This window comes from Saccostrea echinata, unplaced genomic scaffold (genome assembly GCF_033153115.1).
Source record: "Saccostrea echinata isolate AGI-Se365-2 ecotype Australia unplaced genomic scaffold, CSIRO_AGI_Sech_v1 ptg000054l, whole genome shotgun sequence".
NCBI lineage: Eukaryota > Metazoa > Mollusca > Bivalvia > Ostreida > Ostreidae > Saccostrea > Saccostrea echinata.
Genome location: NW_026889803.1, coordinates 58,980,351 through 58,996,223, shown reverse-complemented (window position 1 = coordinate 58,996,223; position 15,873 = coordinate 58,980,351). Strand labels below are relative to the sequence as shown.

Below are 15,873 nucleotides of genomic sequence, written 5' to 3'. Positions count from 1 at the left end.
GCTATGTTTTAAAACTTTAGGGCATTATTAATAATTTTAGTTACATATAAAAATTTCTTTAAGTATTTGATTGTTTAAAAAAATTAACCACATATAATGTTCTGTAAGTGATTTTGATAGGCAGAAAAGGAGTTACATGTATTTCCATACGCCGCAGTTGCGCCAAAAATGTAGTCCCTTACGGATTTCAAACTCAGTTTACCATTTCTATTTAAAATTGTACAATTATGATGAGTAAAGAAAAATTTGATCTTTTAAATACATTACAGCTAAGTTTATAAGACAGACAAGCAAATATACTTGGAATATTTCGTCTAGTCAGAAACCAGACAAATACATGTATATGGAGATCGTATCTGTATATCAAAATAATGGCTTTAAGAATATATTTTATTCCTAAATATATATAAGTACACTAATTTAGATATTGAGGACCATTTTAGCTTCCATGCAGAAGATCAAGTTCTAATTTTTAAAGTCTAAATTTTCAAGAATATGTTCCACAGAATTATTAAATATATCCTTATAAAAAAAATTGTTTCTGTGGAATTGTTTAAAATACTAATCGATTTTTAATTCAGAAATATTCAATCTAATTAAAATCAGACTTTCCTAGATATGCACAGAATGTATAGGGTGTGGATCAAAGAAGATAATATTTTAATTAGAGCGCATTTAAACAAAAAATGTTAATAAACAAACGTTTTCTCTCATATCAAGAGTATTGTATAAAAAGAGGTCAAATACTCAGCACTCGTCTCTATATATACAGGTAGTATGAAATACTCTGAGTTTACGATTGTCGTATTCTTCCATTTTCTTATTTGTACATTTGTTCACGTGGTCAAATTATATATTCTTAAAGCTTGGTTATCTTGTTTACTTGTCCGTTTTCCAGTAAGGGTAGTAGCATATATATTAATATTATTAAATATTACATTATTATTTATTAAGGGCTGTTCACCATGTTTGGTTTTGCACATGGAACGGTTGAATTTTCACCATTATAAAAATATTTTTTTATGCAAACAATCAATTCTTTCCTCAGTTTGATTTTATTTACTGTTTTATTTTAAAATGAATAAATTCTGGTTCTGTTGCACCGAGAGCGAAACCAGGGACCTATATACTAACGTTAGTATATAGGTCCCAGGCGAAACCATGCAATTAATTATTGTTCCAACCTACTGATACTTTAATATACAAATGTACTTCTACGGTAATTGCATTTAACTATACCCTTATTATCATATAGATGTTTATTATTTATGTGAAGCATTACTGTGTTATACAGTGTAGTAAGTATAAAGATAAGCCGACTTAAATATAACAATTTGACAAGATATTTCAAATCAAACTAAATGTAACATTCTCCTATGTGCGTAACTTTGGAAAGTCTGTCCAGCTGTGGACATTTAAACTATAAATGTTTCCTGCAGATAACAAGCTAAATACGCCAATTTTTTTTTTTTTTTTTTTTTTTTTTTTTTTTTTTTTTTTTTTTTTTTTTTTTTTGTCGTCAGTACTTCTGTATGCCACCGCAACTGAATATCAAAAATCTTAATTTTTTGTCTTTCAATTCCCAAAGGAAATTACAATTTGATAAATTCAATTTTTTTTTTTTGGCGTCGTTTGTACTTCCGTTCGCCACTGAAACTGAATATTAAAAATCACAACTTTTTGTCTTTCAATTCTATAAGGAAATTAGAATTTCATAAATTTAATGAACATGCATTACTAAAATAAATTGATATATATAAATATATATATAAAAAAAAAAAGAGAGAGAGATATGTTCATGTTTACTTCGTGGAAGAGAATATTACTGGACTTGTCATATATTAAAGCTATATATGGCGTATCTGAGCTTGAAAAATAATAATGCAAGATAGAGTGTAAATATACATGATATAATTATGTTATTTACGTTCAAATTAAAATTTTCACCGATTTTGAGCTTGAATAACCTCACGTTTCTATAGAAAAATTGACTATAAATTTGTCTGCTACTTAAATTGGAGTCGGTAAATAAATCGGTTTTTGCTTTAAATTTGTAATATCTTTGAAACGCGATTAATTTAAATTGTGTAATTTACAGGAAAGTCCTATCTTTATATAAAGTAATAAAACAAATAGAAAGATCTTTTTTTTAATTTTGGTTACCTGAACTTATAAAAAAAAAAACAAAAAAAAACGCCATATTTGACTTTAAATATTGCAAAATTCAGTGTTTCTACTTGTCTGAAATAATTGGACTTAAAATCTACAGACTTCAATATCATCACGTTGAACAAAGAATTTCACTGTGAATCCCAGAGGGTGGCATGGCTGACCGCTTTTTCAGTACTTTGATTCTATTCTATAGAGTGTTTTTCCACGGTTATATAGGTGCAACCACCCCCCCCCCCCCCCGGATCCCCGCGTTCTACGGGTCTGTACGATCATTTGTGACATTCTCTTTAAAATAACTGAAATCTGTGTGATTCCTATTGAAGGCATGAGAAAGGATGGCTTCTAGCTATATATTTTCACATCTTTACATTAGACGATCTATACTGCACGCCGAGTCTTCAAGTACTTACCATGGTGAACTGTTAATTATAAATACCTGGGGCCCGTTTTACAAAAGAACTTACGACTAAGACCAAAATTTAATTCTGTTTGTAACTTTTTTATTTACATTATATTGAAAATAGTTTTGTAAATTATTTTTACGCTAGCAATTTTAAAAAGAATCATTAATTTCGAAGAATTTTAAAATCAATCTTAATTTTTGGTCTTAGTCGTAATTTCTTTTGTAAAACGGGCCCCTGGTATTTACTTTTTTAATTTCTCAGTGTATTGCATCGTCTCAAGCCACGTTCCGGAGTCCGCATATAGCTCTCTCCTCAGAATGGGAGAGGATCGTACATTTTGGCCGTGGTTTGCGACGATGAGTGTATTGGTACAGATAAATAACTGTTGGACTCATAGAATATAATTTCATCATACATTCATGAAGTTACACAACCACGAATTAGCATCTGTTTTTTATAGTATAGTATGTACTGGCAGATGTTTTCAGCAGGAACCCCCCGGCCCGTTTCCAGCAGACCTGATAAGCACATCTATATTCTGTTATATTCATACATGTATAATCATGGGTCCGATTTTCGAAAGAACTAAAGACTAAGACCAAAAGCTTTCTTTGATTGTAAAATCTTGCAAAATCTTTGATTGTTAAAAAAAAAAAAAGAAAAGCTAGCATACAAATATACAGCTGTATTTCTAAATTCTTTTTTAAAAAAGATTAAAATCATTTTCAAATTAATGTTTAAAGATAGAAAGTACATTTTGATCTTTTAACGGGGCCCATCACGTGACTCACAACTATTTTTTTTTCATATGTTCAGTATTACGATTATAATTGGTTGAAATTATCACTTTAAGAAGAAATAAAAGATTTTTTTTATTCAGTATTTCTAATTATTTCAGATTATGATATTAGGTCAAGAAAGCTTTTTTTTAAAGTCGGCTAATTTTACCAACTGACCTCCGAGGTCAGTGACCAGTGACAAGATGAATTTCCTGATTTTCCAGAAGAGGTCAGTATAATTGTAGGCCAGCACTTCCGCAATATACTTTAATTATTGAGCTTTGGCGTCGTGCAGAGACTGAAATGTTAGCCTTCCTTGACTGGCTGAGACTGGGTGCCCTCCTTGACTGGTTGGGGCTGGGCGAGCGACTGGGTGGCCTCCTTGATTGGTTGGGGCGGGGTGATCTTCTTGGCCTTGGGACAATCGTCGGACAATCTGAACGTAGGTATCAATTAAGCTATCGCATCTTGTGTAATTAACTTACCCCGGTGTCTGGGTGGGAGCAAGTGAAACATGACTCCGACGATGGTGCATGCTGAACAATAGATCATACATACAATCTAAAAACCAGCTTCACGTGTCAACGTGAAAATACGTACAGTGAAGCTAAGACGCTGAATTTCATTGTTTATTTTTAGATACAAGTATGGCTGCTGGACAATGGAGTTCATTACCGGCCGATATTCTTCTGAAAATATTCGCCTACCTCGAACAAGGGGAGAAAGTGCGGGCTTCCACCGTGTGTAAGAATTGGCGCAATGCTTTCCATTACCCCGAATTTTGGCGAGAATTCCACTTCGTAATCAGGGATGCTCCTGTAGAACACTGGCACCAACACTGCTTGGAAAATCATGGAGGTCATTTCAGACACGTAGTGATCAGTGTTGACCAAAGTTCTACGGAAAACCGGAATATGGCTCTACAAATTCTTAGTGCATTTGCAAACTTAGAGAGGGGAAAACTCGAATCCCTAGCAATAAAATTTACCGGAGAAAATCCTCTTTTCTACAACGGAGCAGAATTTACAGAAGGGCTGTTCACCATGTTTGGTTTTGCACATAGAACGGTTGAATTTTCACCATTTTCCCTTAGAACAGGAGATTTCAGTGGGCTGCTAATTTCTTATACGGACGAGCTTCTGGAACAACTAGCAATTTGTCATCCAAGGTTAGAGAATCTTAACATTACGAGTAATATTTACTGCTATCGTGTGTCTCACGAAGGGCTTCTAAACTTAGCCCGTAAGTGTCGTAATCTTAAGTCTTTGAAAATATTCCACTGCACTTTTTCTGATGACATTCTAAGAGAACTTGCAAGCGACAATCGAGCGGCCTTGGAAACACTGACCATAGTAAGCAACAGAGAGGACAGATATGGAGAATACGACAATATGACCACTGAAAGGGTTTGGCAAGAATTGGGCCCGAAATTCACAGACCTTCAAATGAACTTGATTTTCGAACCAGAGTGTTTCGTAGAAAAGATCGAAAACGTCATAAAGCGAGGTATGCCGGTAAATTATCTGTACATGCAGAACTCTGCCAGCTGTTTCCGTCCGCTGAATAAATCAGCAGCCTTCTTTAAGAATACACTGGACACCGTCGTCCTGAAGATGCCCTTCACCCCCGCTCTTGTTCGTGCCTTTAACTTCCTCGGTCAGAGAGCCCTCCGTCTGACATCCTTACAGGTCAGCTGTGAACTTCCGCCGGAAGTTATAGATGAAGTTTACCGACTTCAGCCTCAACTGAAGGAATACAACAGGTCGATATTAAAACCTCAACAAGACTGAGCTATACATGATACAGGAAATATTGACGTCATAGGCCTGAAACGTGACAGCAAATTGGAAGAATTTAGAAGTTTTTCAAGGCGAAAAAAAAATCGGAAAAAATGACTTGGATAGATCCTTTGAGAAGCAGTCAAGACTTTTGTTATCTAAGAACCAAAGCAATAACACTGATTTTCTTACTCAGTTGATTTCTAAGTTTATGTAATTTTCCAATATACTGTAATGAAGTAGGAGTATGCATCAACAGCTTCATTGTCCAAAATTACAATATTTGACGTTTGATATACTGTTAATACGGACCCAGTCTCTGGATAATATATTCTTTAAATTAACCATTAGTATCATTATGAGATTGATTTTAAATTATAATATGTTGGATATAGAGTAAAAATCAACGAGGGTTTATGTCTATTGTAAATATGCAAACTGCATGGATAAAATCCAACTCTTACATAAACTGTCTTTTTAAATATTAGACTTTATTAGCATTGATTCTGCGGTGTTTATAAGAATTAGAAATATCCGGCATAGTTATAGATTTTTAGGATAACAAAAAAAATTATCTTAGAACATGTTTATTTTTTTCTGCTTAAATACCAATCCTTAGTGTTTCGAATTCATGAAAGCCCCCCCCCCCCTTTCCCCACAAAATAGATTTTTCGAGTTTGATCAATTTTCCTCTTTTTTGCTTGTTAAGGTCATAGGCGCTTGGGTCAAGGATAATGTATATTTTCTATATAATGTATTGTCGAGGAAATTCGAACTATATTCGTAACATTTTTTTAAGCGCACAGTGGTAATTTTTAGTTTTTTGTAAATCTTTCTGCTTGATATACACTAGACTGTCACAGAAATTTGATATTATGCACGTCTTAAGAATGACATATCCCAACTGTATACTAAAAAAGAAGGACACAGACTACCAATTATTTTGCTATACATTCCTTTATAATGTAAAAATTAATTTAAAAAATCACACCGGCTCAACTTACCTGAAACTTGGCATAGAGTAACAACAATTCAAGTCCAAAAATTTTTCAGGCTCTCGGGAAAATTCATAGTCTGCAAGTCCTGCTATGGCATCGCAAATAACCCCTACCCTGCTTATTTCACTTTTCCTTCGAGGAAAGGGTAAACATGGGCCTCTTTACACCCTTCCTACTACGCGCTTAAAAGCAAAATTTCCCATTATTATCAATTTTATAATTTTTTTCAGACCCTCTCCTTTCCATCTATGCCCAAAAATAACCCCATTCCACCCCATATACATCCCAAAGAATTTTTAAGAAAAAAGCTCTATTTTTAAACTGGCACTACTTGCGTGGTCAATGAAATAGGGGTAAAATTAGTAGTCTGTAACCAGAAACAAGGCTTGCAACTGCATTCGCCCCTTTCCGTGCCCCCGACACGAATTTTTCCTTTTAAAAGTTATATGCAATGCTTACCAGCTGAATTGAGAACCCTCTTCTCTCAAAATAATTCTTATATAATGATAAAAATCCTCTGGTAACAACTTTTCGTCCATTTCATATTTTTAAATAATTATTTTCTTTCAAATTTCGCTCGTTTAATTCTCTAATCACGGAAGTTCCCGAATACTAACGTCCAAAACCCAAAACGGGCGACCAGTAAATTATTTTACAGTTCTTGAAAGACGCAAGGGTTAGAGTATATGCCAAATAGAAACTGTCTAAAAATTCCTTCCTAATCACTGACTTTATTATTTTCTTATTTGCTTCCTTAATCAAAGAAGTTATGGACTGGGGGGATGATGGGAAAGGGGGGGGGGGGGGGTAATTCTATTAATCATTATAGAGAATCTATTAAACAATATGGCAAGTTTATATGAACAAGATTGAAAAACTGTTTCTCTTTTTACTACATGTGATTCACTTAGAAGATCCAAAAGACCCAAAGGCTGTTTATACGCCAACGTATAAAGCGATTGAAACTTCTTTAAAAAGAATCTTGATCTGACACTTAATTAGTTAAAATATATTATTTTTACTTGTAAAAAATTCCACCTAATAGCAGATCAACAACAACAACAACAAAAAAGCAGTAACACCAGAAATCACTCTTTAATCAATGATATTTTATGGAAGAAGGACTGAAGCAGGTTCGTAGCACCCAAGTGTACCCCTAACTTAGTATGGATATTTTCATTGAAACCCTCCTCTTCCCTTTTACACACACGCACGCTGACACATTTTGCTTCCAAATGGTTATTGTATCCTTATTTTTTTTACTGTCAAGGAGAGAGAATGCACCCACACCATGCTCACGAAATACATTTTTTTTTTACGTCGAGACAGTTTTTCATTTTTATATTTTTTGCATGTCAGATTTTTCACGCAGTTTTGTTTTCGAAACGTTTTATTTTGTTTGCTTGTTAATTATTTTTTGGCTGCCCACTTTCAAAAACGAGGCTTCTTGTTTGTTATATAAAATTCACGGTACATATTATATAGCAATACATGTACAAATTCGTGTAGCAGGGGCGGATCCAGCAATTTTTGAAAGGGGGGTTCCAGGGTGTTGAACCCCCCCCCCCTTGCAAGCACACTCTCAAACATAGATTCACACACACGGAAAATTCTTAGGTCGTGGTAAATAATATTTTTGTTTTACGGTGAAAAAGTAAAAGGTTTACTGTGGCCTTATGCATAATGCCTATATTGACTTATTTAGTTCCTTCAAAAGCTAGATAATCCAAAAATGGTATGTATATAGCCAAAGATCGTCGGAATCGGATATCAAATTAAACCTTGCATGTTATCATATATTGAAATTGTAGTAGAATATTTTATTCCATTCACTCATAAATAAAAAAGGTGAAATGTAGGAATAGTGAAGGTAAATAGAAGGTAAATGGGGGAAAGGAAAATTTGTGAGACTCTATTTAATAGCAACTGGAATATGACCAACCGCTCGAATTGTTTTGAACAACATATTCAAAACGTGAGTTAAACGTACAAATATCTATTCCAGCAAACGTTTTATCCCCTCTCCCTCTCTCTCTCTTTCCACTTGGCAAAAAATTAAGGGGGGTTCCAACCCCAGGAACCCCCCCCCCTCTGGATCCGCCAATGTGTAGAATGAGATTTGAAATGCAATGTTACCCCTCCCCCTCCCCTAAAATGATATTTCATTAATGCTTATCATTTCCACAATGTTCTCTGGCTCGAACTTTTAATTTCCATTCTTATTAAATTTACCTGTGATTCAAACTTCTATCCATGTTGTGTACAAACGATTTTTTTTAATTTACTTTTTAACCTCTTTGCGTTTATCGACCTAGGGTCCGTTTTACAAAAGAACTTAGTACGATTAAGACCAACAGTTTTAGCTGTTTCTTACATCATGCTAAACCAATATTTTAGAGAAAAAAGGTGTCTTCTATAAACGTTTTTTAAGATTCACGTTATCTTGCAAACACATATTTTCATCTTGGTCGTAAATTCCTTTGATAATTATCAAAGGAATTTACGACCAAGATGAAAATATGTGTTTGCAAGATAACGTGAATCTTAAAAAACGTTTATAGAAGACACCTTTTTTCTCTAAAATATTGGTTTAGCATGATGTAAGAAACAGCTAAAACTGTTGGTCTTAATCGTACTAAGTTCTTTTGTAAAACGGACCCTAGGTCGATAAACGCAAAGAGGTTAAAAAGTAAATTAAAAAAAATCGTTTGTACACAACATGGATAGAAGTTTGAATCACAGGTAAATTTAATAAGAATGGAAATTAAAAGTTCGAGCCAGAGAACATTGTGGAAATGATAAGCATTAATGAAATATCATTTTAGGGGAGGGGGAGGGGTAACATTGCATTTCAAATCTCATTCTACACATTGGCGGATCCAGAGGGGGGGGGGTTCCTGGGGTTGGAACCCCCCTTAATTTTTTGCCAAGTGGAAAGAGAGAGAGAGGGAGAGGGGATAAAACGTTTGCTGGAATAGATATTTGTACGTTTAACTCACGTTTTGAATATGTTGTTCAAAACAATTCGAGCGGTTGGTCATATTCCAGTTGCTATTAAATAGAGTCTCACAAATTTTCCTTTCCCCCATTTACCTTCTATTTACCTTCACTATTCCTACATTTCACCTTTTTTATTTATGAGTGAATGGAATAAAATATTCTACTACAATTTCAATATATGATAACATGCAAGGTTTAATTTGATATCCGATTCCGACGATCTTTGGCTATATACATACCATTTTTGGATTATCTAGCTTTTGAAGGAACTAAATAAGTCAATATAGGCATTATGCATAAGGCCACAGTAAACCTTTTACTTTTTCACCGTAAAACAAAAATATTATTTACCACGACCTAAGAATTTTCCGTGTGTGTGAATCTATGTTTGAGAGTGTGCTTGCAAGGGGGGGGGGGGTTCAACACCCTGGAACCCCCCTTTCAAAAATTGCTGGATCCGCCCCTGCTACACGAATTTGTACATGTATTGCTATATAATATGTACCGTGAATTTTATATAACAAACAAGAAGCCTCGTTTTTGAAAGTGGGCAGCCAAAAAATAATTAACAAGCAAACAAAATAAAACGTTTCGAAAACAAAACTGCGTGAAAAATCTGACATGCAAAAAATATAAAAATGAAAAACTGTCTCGACGTAAAAAAAAAATGTATTTCGTGAGCATGGTGTGGGTGCATTCTCTCTCCTTGACAGTAAAAAAAATAAGGATACAATAACCATTTGGAAGCAAAATGTGTCAGCGTGCGTGTGTGTAAAAGGGAAGAGGAGGGTTTCAATGAAAATATCCATACTAAGTTAGGGGTACACTTGGGTGCTACGAACCTGCTTCAGTCCTTCTTCCATAAAATATCATTGATTAAAGAGTGATTTCTGGTGTTACTGCTTTTTTGTTGTTGTTGTTGTTGATCTGCTATTAGGTGGAATTTTTTACAAGTAAAAATAATATATTTTAACTAATTAAGTGTCAGATCAAGATTCTTTTTAAAGAAGTTTCAATCGCTTTATACGTTGGCGTATAAACAGCCTTTGGGTCTTTTGGATCTTCTAAGTGAATCACATGTAGTAAAAAGAGAAACAGTTTTTCAATCTTGTTCATATAAACTTGCCATATTGTTTAATAGATTCTCTATAATGATTAATAGAATTACCCCCCCCCCTTTCCCATCATCCCCCCAGTCCATAACTTCTTTGATTAAGGAAGCAAATAAGAAAATAATAAAGTCAGTGATTAGGAAGGAATTTTTAGACAGTTTCTATTTGGCATATACTCTAACCCTTGCGTCTTTCAAGAACTGTAAAATAATTTACTGGTCGCCCGTTTTTGGTTTTGGACGTTAGTATTCGGGAACTTCCGTGATTAGAGAATTAAACGAGCGAAATTTGAAAGAAAATAATTATTTAAAAATATGAAATGGACGAAAAGTTGTTACCAGAGGATTTTTATCATTATATAAGAATTATTTTGAGAGAAGAGGGTTCTCAATTCAGCTGGTAAGCATTGCATATAACTTTTAAAAGAAAAATTCGTGTCGGGGGCACGGAAAGGGGCGAATGCAGTTGCAAGCCTTGTTTCTTTTTTAGTATACAGTTGGGATATGTCATTCTTAAGACGTGCATAATATCAAATTTCTGTGACAGTCTAGTGTATATCAAGCAGAAAGATTTACAAAAAACTAAAAATTACCACTGTGCGCTTAAAAAAAATGTTACGAATATAGTTCGAATTACCTCGACAATACATTATATAGAAAATATACATTATCCTTGACCCAAGCGCCTATGGTTAAGGTTTGTTAAAGTCTTTATTTGTCTATAATTTTTTGGCTACCCCCGCCCGGCCCTACTTTTATTTGGAAAACAATGCTATACGTGTCTAATTCGGATGTCGTTTTGAAACCCTTCGACTACATGTACTTTATTGGTTTTTCAAAAATGACCTCTTGTAACGAAACAAAAATTGTATATTTCCTCAAAAAAAAAAAAAAAAAAAAAAAAAAAAAAAAAAAATATATATATATATATATATATATATATATATATATATATATATATATATATATATATATATATATATATATATATATATATGTTAAAGAAACTTCATTAATTATTAAATTATATCTGCTCTTTGTGTGTGCAAAAAATAAATAAATAAAAAAATAAATAAATAAAATAGGAAGTTCAATTACGAGACGAAATCTGTACCAGAGGGCGGGTGTCTACATACAAAGAATTTCAAAGAATAAAAAGCAAATGCTCAACTGTTAACATGATTTTAATATTTGTATATATGGATAAACAAAATCCTGTACTTTCAGGAAATACATAACTAAATAGATGAATGTAAAGTAAAACAGGTATAATAAGCAACGACTTTTGATCTAATGAAAAAGGTTCATTATAACAAACAGTGATCGATCTCCTAAAAACTTCAAACAATACCAATCTGTGAACAGGGCATAAACACGGACCCCTGGAAAATCCAGAGGTGGGATCAGGTGCGTAGGAGAAGAAAGCATATCCTGTTGACCGGACACACCTGCCGTGAGCTTGATCAAATAGACGAAATATTCCGTAGTCAAAGTTAGCATATTAAACATTTCGTAGGAAACAAGTCAGCCAACATACGACCCACTGATTGGTTATATTTGATTATAAGGTCATCATAACGACCACAGAATTTACGGAATGTTGACATTAAACGAGGTTGTTCAAATCCCTGTAACATCAACCTATGTGTGAGTAGCCTGCCTCGCTTTAAAAACTGGTCGTACTCAGAGCATGCTCTTGAGTAGTGAATAAGTTAGGAGACATAAACACCATGGCGATGAAAAGCTAAAGTCATCTCGTTTGTCATATAATTTAGTTGTTAGTTGGCTTTTGTCGTCTTTAGTCAGTAAAATATCCAAATATGAAGCAGATGTGATCTCAGGTATTCTAATTCACTCTTTGCTCATAAGAAATATTTTTTTAGTGGAGATACGAGGGGTGATCAAAAAGTTCGCGAACTAATTGAATAACTTCCATGAAAGAAATAAGATCATGTTTCAGTGTGTATTATTTTTTTAAGTAGTCCCCTCCGGTAAATGCATATCTGCCACCGTTCTGCCCATGCGCAAAACACGTGGTCCAGGCGGTCACGTGACATGCTCCGTAGCGTTCTGTTCACAGCAGCTGAAAGATTTTTCCGAGTCTTATATTTATTACAAAGAAGTTTATTTTTAGCTCTACTGGTCAGAGACCAGAAGAGCTTATGCGATAGCATGGTGTCCGTCTGTCTGTCAGTCCGTCTGTAAAACAATTTTTCAAAACGCTACTGCTCCTACAGTTTTAGTCTGATTTCACTATGACTTGGCACACAAGTAGACTACACTAAGAGACATAATTCTGTGTATCGGTTTTTGATTTCGATGAACGGCGTTGCCATGGTTACTAAAAATAGAGATTTCTGGGAAGTACTTTCAAAACGCTACTCCTCCTACAGTTTTGGTCTGATTTCAATATAACTTAGCACACAAGTAGATTACACTAAGATACATAATTCTGAGTATCAGTTTTTGATTTCTATGAACGGTGTTGCCATGGTTACTAAAAATAGAAATTTCCTTGAAATACTTTCAAAACGCTATTCCTCCAACAGTTTTGATCTGATTTCATTATAACTTGGCACACGAGTAGACTAGACTATCATACATAATTCTGTGTACCGATTTTTGATTTTGATGAACGGTGTTGCCATGGTTAATAAAAAGAAATTTCTGTGAAACTCTTTTAAAACCCTACTCGTACAGTTTTGGTCTGTTTTCAGTATAACTTGACACACAAGTAGCCTATACTAAGATACATAATTCTGTGTATCGGTTTTTGATTTTGATGAATGGTGCTGCCATTGTTACTAAAAATAAAAATTTCTGTAAAACTCTTTTAAAACCTTACTCCTCCTACAGTTTTGATCTGATTTCAGTATAACTTGGCACACAAGTAGACTACACTACGATACAACATTGTCTCTATTGTTTTTTGATTTTGTTGAATGATGTTGTCATGGTTACTGAAATTGAAATTTCTGTAAAATTCTGTAAAATTCTTTTAAAAGTCTACTCCTGCTACAGATTTAGTCTGATTACAATAAATCTTAATGATACAAAAATCTCAATAAAACAAAAAGAGACTACACCAAGGATCATTATTCTATGTATTGCTATTGCAAAGTTTCAAGTCCAAGTGCTACTTTTAGTACAAACCAGTAGAGCTACAATCTCATCAGAGACTTCTGGTTTAGAAAATGAATAGTCCGTTTGTCATAACCAGCCAAATCTTGGCAATAGGATGGGTGGATTAGGATATCTTTTACTAGAATGAGCAAGGTAACCATCACAACCCGTCTCTTCTGTCTCAGACCTGTCGTTTTCTTAAATGTGAATTAAGTATGGGCGCGTTCTCTTTATCATAACTGATATGTTTAAGTCGAAAGTTAATGATATTTGCAGAATTTAATAATTATTTTACTGTGACGATATTCAACTATTTTTCTGACTGTAACTTGACGATCTTTTATAACAGTTATAACAAATTGCTCAAGTAAAGATACATCTCTCTCCAAGCATACTTTCAATGGGCACCAGAACAAACATCATTTTTAAACATCTCCCTTCCTTCACTAAAACAATCAATCCACTTAATGATTGAACTTCTTGCATGTCTTTTGTCTTCTTAAACCCTGTATAAATTATTATATGCCACTGCAAAGGAATTTCCAGGATATACGTTAAACTTTACAGACGTTCTTTGCTCGAGTAAGACTGAGTCGCCCATTTTTCGTTACAAGTCACCTACATATTGATGTCATTTTCACACTGTGGCGTTATAAATATGGATCAAAACATTAAATAACATCTGCTATTTATAGAATATGAATATGACTATTTGTGTACCAAATTTCATTCTGATCTGAATTGTGGTTTTGTAAAGAGCAAGAGCCACGAACCATCAAAAATGGCCCTGTGTCAAAAATTAACGGGTTTTTGTCAATTGATAGTGAAGACCTTTAGCTTTGCTTTGCCGTTTTTCTTTTTTCGATATCGATTATAGTTTTTGAAAAAGAGAGTTTGAAGTATGGTGGTGTTTTAAAAGAAAAATGCTAGTAGAACGTCATTTTCTGTAACGTAACGTCGTAGGGCGGAAAAATTTCCTTGATCGATTTTGCATGTATGAATATGTGACTTTGAATTAAAACTAGTATTAATAATATAATAAACATCATAATTAATTTAAGACGATTAAAAGCATTTGGAACTTGATTTAACTTGCCGTCTTTATGGTAACCTCGTGTTTAACTGATTGAATTATATAGATACATGAAGTAAAAACTAGAGGTACTGTGAGCACTGAGCTCACAAAATGATACCCCGCCTATCATATATTTATAATGGCAAAGTCCATGTTTTGCTATGGGAAACCCGAAATATGTGTCTGATCAAAAGTGAAATAGGAGGTGCACAATGTAAAAAGATTCTGTGAAAGTATCATTAAATCTTTAATTTATTCAGGCGTATAAGAGGAGTTGCGGATAAGAGATGGGTACCCTAAATATTATTTAAAGAATGGCAGTGTCTATGTTTTGCTATTGGAAACCTGAAATATGTGTCCGATCAAAAAGTGAAATAGGAGGTGCACAATGGCACTATCTACAAAGATTCTGCGAAAGTATCATTAAATTTTATTGAGTGGTATAGGAGGAGTTGCGGATAAGAGATGTGTACCCCAAAGCGTAATGGACGGACGCACAAACGGACGGAAAGGACACCCCCATCACTATATACCCCAACTTTTTAAGCGGGAGTATAATAATCTGTGTGACTGTCTTGGAATATTTTCATTCTACCTGGTCCCTATGATAATATTAAAAAAAGGAACATTCTATTTATATCCATTCAACACATTTTTGAGCGATGCTTCGCTCCTAGTGAAGTATTGTTTATAGATCATCATAAACAAGTATTGTGTATAGATCATCATAAACAATATACGACATGCTTCAAATGCCGATAGTCTGACCAACTAAGTTTTCCGGATTTTTCCCTACAGGCCAGCAGATATTAAGCTGATCTTTGGCATGTGCGTCCAGGCACGTAGTATCGTTTTTTAAAGTTGGGAAGTGGGCAGTCGGGAAAAAAAATAATTGACAACATACCTGAAATGATCTTGAAACGAATGTTTCTGAACTGAAGAGCTAATTCTATAACTACAGTGTAGGTAAAAGTTTAATTGCAAAAAGTTTTGTTTAAATTGAAAGCGACTTTCAATGCAAAATTCTTAGATCCTGATATTGCGAGTATTTTAACGTATAAAAGATCGAAATTATTTGGACAAGAGGAAGCAGGAAAAAGTTGGAAGGACTTGTTTCTAATCCATTTATTCATTTGTAACAATAATTTGAACGTTGTTTTCGATACAGAAACAGGGAAAATTTTAGATTAATTGGAAAGGGATTTCGCAATTTATCGGAATGGTTTAATTAGTAAACAGAACTCATCAAAACATTCTAGCCCTAAATGTAAGTTTCTTTGGAGTAATATGGAAAACAGTAGAGTACACTTCAAAAAATATTCTTTAGAAAAATAAATTTGTTAAAAAATCACTCGTCACTGTCCATTATTATATATTTAACAGTATTTGCTGGAACCCCCCACTCCCCATTTTTTTGCAAAATGTTCGAATTT

At 33.9% G+C, this 15,873-nt stretch overlaps 1 protein-coding gene across 1 annotated transcript; it reads left to right on the top strand.

Annotated features, from left to right (window-relative positions):
• The first annotated feature begins 3,998 nt into the window (after positions 1 to 3,998).
• LOC133206093 (F-box/LRR-repeat protein 21-like) lies at positions 3,999 to 5,270 on the top strand. Its single transcript, XM_061342023.1, has one exon. It carries the CDS (start codon positions 4,003 to 4,005, stop codon positions 5,143 to 5,145), a length of 1,143 nt encoding a protein of 380 aa, XP_061198007.1. The 5' UTR covers positions 3,999 to 4,002; the 3' UTR covers positions 5,146 to 5,270.
• Positions 5,271 to 15,873: the final 10,603 nt, after the last annotated feature.